The sequence below is a fragment of the Alosa sapidissima genome, chromosome 11 (assembly GCF_018492685.1).
Source record: "Alosa sapidissima isolate fAloSap1 chromosome 11, fAloSap1.pri, whole genome shotgun sequence".
Lineage (NCBI taxonomy): Eukaryota > Metazoa > Chordata > Actinopteri > Clupeiformes > Clupeidae > Alosa > Alosa sapidissima.
Window position 1 is genome coordinate 24,459,340 of NC_055967.1, and position 7,500 is coordinate 24,466,839.

A 7,500-nucleotide genomic window follows, 5' to 3' on the forward strand; every position below is an offset into this window, starting at 1 on the left:
AGACAGAAGTTAATGAATAGAAGTCTAGCACGGGAATGATAGGTTATCGTTCTCCTTTTTGAATTCAACGGAGGAATACGAATATATACAGGAATGACACTGAAAGGGGGCTCTTTATTTTTTTCTAAGAATAAAAATGGAAATTATTTGTTGGTTCATCCATTATTCATTCCCAGCTAAACGAATAGGCCTCAATTTAATTACGTGCAGATGCAGGTCGAAGCACGCGGAGGAAAAGATGTGCGAAGTTCAATCGAGATTCTGCATACTTTCTGCCCAATTACTAGAGTTAGAATACACTTCCCTGAAAGTTGGCCAAGGTCACGCAAGACAAATGGATAGAAAGTATGTCCAACTTCTGTCTGACTTGGAGCTCATGGGTTAGTGTGACCCAGAGCGGTAGATTTCTCTCTATGGCTCTGGTGTGACCTAGATACCCCCCTCAGTGATCCAAGCATGTGACGTGACATAACGGATCTCCGTAGAAACGGTTCCTAAGAAACGAGTGGCTAGAATAAAGGTGGATGCGTGGAGCGCCCAGGTAGGCAGTCACGCGCGGAGACGGCAACGGAGACACAGGTAACTTTGTAAAATATAAACCATAATATTTAACAGTAATATTTAACTTCAGTAATACAGGAACAAACATTATAGCTTACAAATATATGTTTTACAGTAAGACATTTTTGTAGAAATGTAGTAGGAGGAAGTGTAATATGCTACTATAAGCTACTATAAGTATAAGAAGCTATATAGTTAGATTATCTGTATAACAGGTAGACCCATAAAACAAGCATGCAAGTGGCCTTCCTTTAGCATCTACCAGGTAGTAATGGAGGTTTGAGCGAGGATGGAAGTTTGTTTTAGCCTGTTTGTAGAAACATCTATGTGGGAATTGGATCTTGGGCTTTGTGTAAAACGCCTGCAGACTGTGGGGGATGCTAACTGTTACAGGCACTATACAAATGTGTAGAATTGCTGTTAAATGAGGCCTTTGGAATGTGTGGTCGAAATAGAGGCATTACTCACTATGACCGACCACCGATGGCTATAGCAAGTTGTCATGTGCATTCCTATCCAAAGGTGTGTGTGTGTGTGTGTGTGTCCTGTAGATGGGTGTGTTGATTGAGCCAGTGAGACCCCTAGCTGGGTCTGTGGGAAAGGAGCTGCTGACCAGGACTGACCTCAACCACTACTGCACCTCTTACACGCAATCACACGGTAACACACACGCGCACACACACACACACACACACACACACACACACACACACACACACACACAGATAATAAACTGTGCTTAGGTCATCATTTTGGGACATTGCTTTTCTGTTCTCTCCGCTCTCAGGCAGGACAGACAAATGGGTTCGCTTAGGTCATCACTATGGGACAGGCTACTCCTCCAACCTGCGGCCAGCTGTCTACTACACTCCCAACCTGGATAAGGAGGACAACCCTCAGCTCGGGTTGGAGGACACATTCTGTGTGTGTGTGTGTGTGTGTGTGTGTGTGTGTGTGTGTGTGTGTGTGTATGTGTGTGTGTGTGTGCATGTCTGCACATTCTAAAAGGACGGACATGATCAGTGTTTTGTGCAGAGTGCAGAATTCTATCACTTGGTTCAAAGTATCCATTGTATTGGCTTAGCTGTTTTGTCTATATGGGGTGCTCTCTCCTGTGTCAGGCTGTCGTTGTTGGACCCCCTGTCCCAAACACGGCGAGACTTCCTGCCCATTCAGAGACCCACCAGAGACCAGCCTGTTCTCAGGCCTGCTGGACGCGAGAGAGAGAGTGGATACCTGCAGCATCGCTTCTTACCTCCAACAGTAAGAGAGGAGAGAGAGAGAGAGAAAGAGAAAGAGAGAGAGAGTGAGTGAGAGAGAGAGAGAGAGAGAGAGAGGTAGAAGAAAGGTATGGACTGAATAAGAGAGGAGGAGGAGATGAAGGAGGGAAAAGTAAAGAGTGGAGTAAATGCCACCATTTCCCACATCTTTATTAAATCTGATGTCTTTATTAGATCTGATGCCTTTATTAGTCTCTCTCTCCCTCTCTCTCTCTTTTCCCTTATCTCTCTATTTACTCCCTTTCTGTCCCCACATTCTCCCACATCTTCCTGTGTTTTTTTCTGACTGCATCTCTCTCTCTCTCTCTCTCTCTCTCTCTCTCTCTATCCTCTCTCTCTCAGGTTCCGATGTGTCTCCAAACGGAGTATAAAGGCTGTTTCATACCTCATCGACCACCACCCTCAGGTAGAGCACAGGCCATTAGAGGAGGGACATTGCACGCACACACACACACACACACGCATGCATTAGTACTCTTGAAATTCTGTTCTCTGGTGCTACCCAGGTTAGCTGATCTCCTTATTCCCTCCTCTATGGTGAGGGTAAGATCACTCAGCCTCTACTACTTCATCAATAGCTTTCTTTGCTGAAGATATGTCATTTGAATTAAGTATGGTGCCGATTTGTGACCATTTCTTATTGCTCTATGGTGTTTTAATCGCCCACCGTCGACTTCAAGGCAGCGCTGCGACCAATGACTTCAAGGCACCTAATCCTAACCCTAACCCTTGCCTAACCCTATTGCCTTCCATGCAGTGCTGCCTGGAAGACGACGTTGGGGTGTTAAAACACCAAGTAACTTTCTTATTACTCCGTAGTAATTTTGTCTTTCCAATTGCTGATATCATTTTCTTTACCAATTGTTTAATTTGTTTACATTCAAAGCAATGCTCGAGCCTCTTTTGTTTACGCAATGTTTCTGTACTACATAATGTTGGGATCACTCTGGGTGTCCACCCCTCAGCTGGGCAGCAGAGTGATGGTAATGTTACTGCTGTGGTTGGCTGATCTGCAGATGGAGCCAGAACTTTAGCGCTCTCTTGAATATTAAGGACTGGGTATTGTCCCAACTATGCCCTATATCCCAGATGAGGGGAACTTGAGTTTAGCCCTAAAGTATTTTCACATAACTCGGTTTGGTTTCGACACTTTCTTCCCATTTTCTTCCCTCTCTTACAGCAAAACAGGTTTTATTACAGAATCAAAAATCCCTAGCCAGAGTTCCATTCAGAATACAGTCTGTAACCGAGACAGCCTCTGTGTGTGTGTGTGTGTGTGTGTGTGTGTGTGTGTGTGTGTGTGTATGTGTGTGTGCAGTGCAACGGGAGCATCGTTTAGTGGGGAAGAAGGAGGAGAGCGGCTTCACTGCGGGAGAGATTCTACAGCCCAACACCTTCCTACCGCATTACTACCCAATGGTACACACACAAACACATATACACACACACACACACATATACATTACACACACACACACACACACACACACACACACACACACACACACACACACACACACACACACACAACCCCATCACTACCCAATGGTCTGACACACACACACGCACACAGCCCCAATACCTTCATGGTTTATATCCAGTAGTCCTGTTTGAGTCATTTGAGGCTATTGAAGGATCTCAGCCACTGTGTGACTTTGGACTGCACCTGCATGTCAGTGTCACCAAGCCTTCAGAGATAAGCAGTTTGGCAAGTGGAAAATCAGTGATGACACCTGTCCAATTCTATTTATTGATTTCCGCTGTGATTGACTGTTGGCAGGACTGTGCTCGGAAGATGGGCAGGAGCATCATGAAGGCCAACTTTCTGCCCAAAGTCTTCCTGCAGGTGACCATTTCCTGTTTGGGTCCAGGTTTCCACACTGACACTGTGCTGTTCTGACAACGTGTTGAAATGTTCATGTTCATGTGCGTGTGTGTTTGTGTGTGTGTGTGTGTGTGTGTGTGTGTGTGTGTGTGTGAATGTCCATACTGTATGTGTTTGTTAATGCAGGGCTGCCAACTTTTCAAAAAACCTTGGAGTGAGATTTGGTGGGGCCAACCAAAATTTTGCTGCGGAAAATTTTGTTTGGCTCATTCAGCATTATACCGTACAGTAAAAAAAACAAAAAAAAAGCTTAACAAAAAAAAAAGCTTACGTGCAATTTACGCGCAAATGGGAGAATCCAATGAAAATGACAATGAAGATGCTGAAAACAGCACTGGTATTTCGCACGGCAAAAGTGGGGGGGTCCAAACTAACAATTTTAAAAAGTGGGTGGGTGTTTTGTAAGAATTGAAGAAATGCCTCAATCAGGTAGCCTAGAAATCTAGACGCACCCTAGCGGTGGCAAATTAATTTGCTCAGCCTGTATGTCTAGTAGCAAACCATAGGGATTTCTATTGGCTGACGCCGTGGACGTCATCCAATCACAGCGCTCTATTTTGTTAGAGAGTCTTAAGGCGGGCTTAACAGGATGACGACAGTCCTGCGACGGTGAACAACAAGGAAGGTGGCTATGGCGAACGAAGAGCGGTTGTTTGAATCGGTTGTTTGGCGTTGGCGTCAACTTTGGAGGAGTTGGGCTTGTGCTTTTCTTTGAAAGTTGAGCAACACAATGCACTTAAGTCATTCCTTTCGAAGAAGGATGCATTTGCCGTTTTGCCGACCGGATACGGATATGGTCGTAGCGCTGGCCTATTGCATGCCTAGGCAGTTTGAAAGACAATTCTCTGCCCGCCCCTTGGATTAAGCGAGGTAAATGGTTCGATTCCAGACTATACATTTCAATGATATGGCCCGCCAGGCTATCAATCAGGTGCACTTTCAAAATAAATTCAGAGGTCAGACTTGCTTATTTTTATGAAAATATTTGTGCTGTAGCCTAAGCTTTTTTGCACTTCAGAATTATAACCATGCACACACAGGTGGGATAGTTATGGTGATATTGCAATAAGTTCACAACCACAAAAACATATGCTACATTTCACAGTTCAGAAATGTTCAAAAATGTGTGTACATTTCAGCACTCCATGAAATTATGCAGAAGTGGTCACCTGTGTTATTCAGCTAGTTTATTTAAGATAATATATTGGTCATTGTATTGGCCATAGCCTATAGCCTACATGCTATTCCTTTTTCAGGATGTACAGTACAGTACCCATATCTGCATGATGTGAATGTTTGCATATGGCTTATGTCAGGCTTTATATCAATATTTGTGTCTCGTTATTTGATTTTCTTCATATTTTTGCATTAATGTCACTAGGAAGCATGCCAATATAAATATATTAATGTATCTGTAATGGGATTGGCTGGAACTTAAGAACCATGATAGTGGGATAATCTATGGCTGAGCAATTTACAAAAATGTATCTAGGCCTACTGACAAATAGTTTACATTAGAATACATTATAATTTCGCCCCAATGAGGCTATGTAGAAATGTGTTGCAATTTCAAAACCGGATTACTCAGGAACCACTTATTGCACAGAGGCATGCTTTATATTAACAATATAATCAAACAGTCCAAAAGTAAATTAAATATCAAACTAAACCGAAAATGTCATGCTTTTGAAGGCCTACCAATATGCCGCTCCAAGAAACGCATGTCTCAAAATAAAACTCGCATAAGAAATAAAGGGCTGTCTCGAATACAATCCTGCCCCTAAAGGCCTGTACTTTGTCTTAAGACCCCGGCCATAATTTGAGGATTTACAGTACCTAAGTAGACAAACTGGCTTCAGATATCCAACAGAGTGAATATGAGATTGTGCAGTCTTAGCTGTGGTTAGTGACGTGATGCTGTTAATGGGGAGTTTTACATAGCCTAGCGTAAACCTATAGGTTATTATTTATTTGGCGGTACCTATAAGGCTTTTTTCCTTATCAAAAGAGAGGGGAACGACTGATCTCTTCAACACTGCGGGGGATTTGGAGGCATGCTTTATATCCTCGTATTCGGTGCGGTTTGCTGTTTATTGTGATATTGGGTTTGCCACGTGTTGTGTGAAGGGTTAGTGAAATATTAAACCGAGAGTAATGGGTGTGCACTGTGTGCAAAATGCAAATATGATTAGCCTAAATTGCACGTCGGTTCAATGTTAATTTTCTCGCGAACCATTTATCACAGCAACTTGGCGCTAATATCATTGGAAAGCTTAGATTCCGCACGTTCACGATGTGTGATATCATATGTATAGGTTTAGTTTAGTTGAACCTCATCTGCCAGGTTTTTGACCTACCAGGTTGACACTTCAGCGTGAAAAATACTCAATAATACTCAAAGCATACCTGAAGCCAGGGAAATGCGGGGGGAATGCGCCTGGGACGGCTTCTGAAGTAGCATCGCAAATGAGAGAAAATTTAGAAAATTCCACAGACAGGGGGTGCTCTTGAATCCTCTCACCGTCTCTAAAAGCATAACCGTGGCTCAACAGGTAGATCTATAGATAAGCTAAACTCATTTTTCAGGCATCTGACCGACCGGGTTGACACTTCAGCGTGAGAAATCGGGGGTGTGGCGTGTGAGTGTGGGTGTGTGTGTGTACGTCTGGCCAGTCCAGTGAGTGTTCTCTCTCATCTGTCTGTCTATCAGCTCACCTCTCCTCTTTATGTGATTCTGGAAGTGCGCTGTTTTTATCGAAACATCCAGTGTGTGAATTCTAACAAATGTGTGTGTGTGTGTGTGTGCGTGTGTGTGTGTGTTTATGTGTTTATGACCTTCTGTATGCTTGTGTCCATTTCTCTCTCTCTCTCTCTCTCTCTCTCTCTCTGTGTGTGTGTGTGTGTGTGTGGTTTCACAGGCATCTCTGTTGCCTCATCCTGGGAAAGGTCAGAAGCAGAGGTCAATCCATCACACTGGCCGCTTCAGTGGAAGGATGGTGAGATTATGTGTGTGTGTGTGTGTGTATGTGTGTGTGTGTGTGTGTGTGTGTTAGAGGCCTCATCAACTAGTCACTAGTCAGCGGTGTAGGCAGCTGTCAACTAGTCATGAACAAAATGGCTGAAGGCTAAACAGGCTAGACATTCCTATGTATAAAGCACTGTACCGAAAATGAGACCTTTTCCACAGTGAGTAAGTTGTGTACATCTGTATGTCTGCTATGGATAACCATCTCATCCAAAGATAAAACACAGCCTAGCAACAGCTAGCGCTAGCAGTAATGTTAGCACCAGAAATGTACCGGTAGACTATTATGAAAAACTTGTTGACTAGTAAACATCAGTCATCACGAAACCCCTAGTGTGTGCATGTAAGGATAGTGAGTTTGTGTGTTTGTGTGTGTGTGGGGGGGTAGAGAGATCTTAAAACGAATGTGTTGAAAACAACACAACTTGCGTTGTTTTTAACACATCTCTGTGTCCAGATAGGGACAACACAGTTTGTGTTGTTTCCTGTTTTTATTAATTACACAATATGTGTTGAAAATAACACAACTTGCGTTGTTTTTTTTAACACATCTCTGTGTCCAGATAGGGACAACACATTCATTTTAAGAGAGTAGAGGAAGGAAAGAGAGAAATGTGGAGAGGGGGAGAGAATAGGGATGAGAAAGAGAGATGAGGGAGGAGAGAGGAGAGAGGGGGAGAGAGAGGAGGGAGGAGAAGAGAAGAGAGAGGGGAGGAGAGAGAGAAATGAGGAGAGAAGGATAGAGGGGG

At 43.5% G+C, this 7,500-nt stretch overlaps 1 protein-coding gene across 2 annotated transcripts in view; it reads left to right on the forward strand.

Annotated features, from left to right (window-relative positions):
• The first annotated feature begins 443 nt into the window (after positions 1-443).
• ppp1r32 (protein phosphatase 1, regulatory subunit 32) overlaps positions 444-7,500 on the forward strand; it is a 9,034-nt gene continuing 1,977 nt past the window's right edge. Inside the window, exons 1-8 of one of the 2 annotated variants that reach the window (XM_042110511.1) lie at positions 444-579; positions 1,113-1,221; positions 1,349-1,487; positions 1,683-1,824; positions 2,184-2,247; positions 3,160-3,260; positions 3,622-3,687; positions 6,645-6,722. In XM_042110511.1, the coding sequence (XP_041966445.1) occupies positions 1,113-1,221; positions 1,349-1,487; positions 1,683-1,824; positions 2,184-2,247; positions 3,160-3,260; positions 3,622-3,687; positions 6,645-6,722 (699 nt within the window). In that variant the 5' untranslated portion in view covers positions 444-579. The remainder of the gene's footprint in view (positions 580-1,112; positions 1,222-1,348; positions 1,488-1,682; positions 1,825-2,183; positions 2,248-3,159; positions 3,261-3,621; positions 3,688-6,644; positions 6,723-7,500) is intronic. The other variant, XM_042110512.1, reaches the window with a different exon arrangement.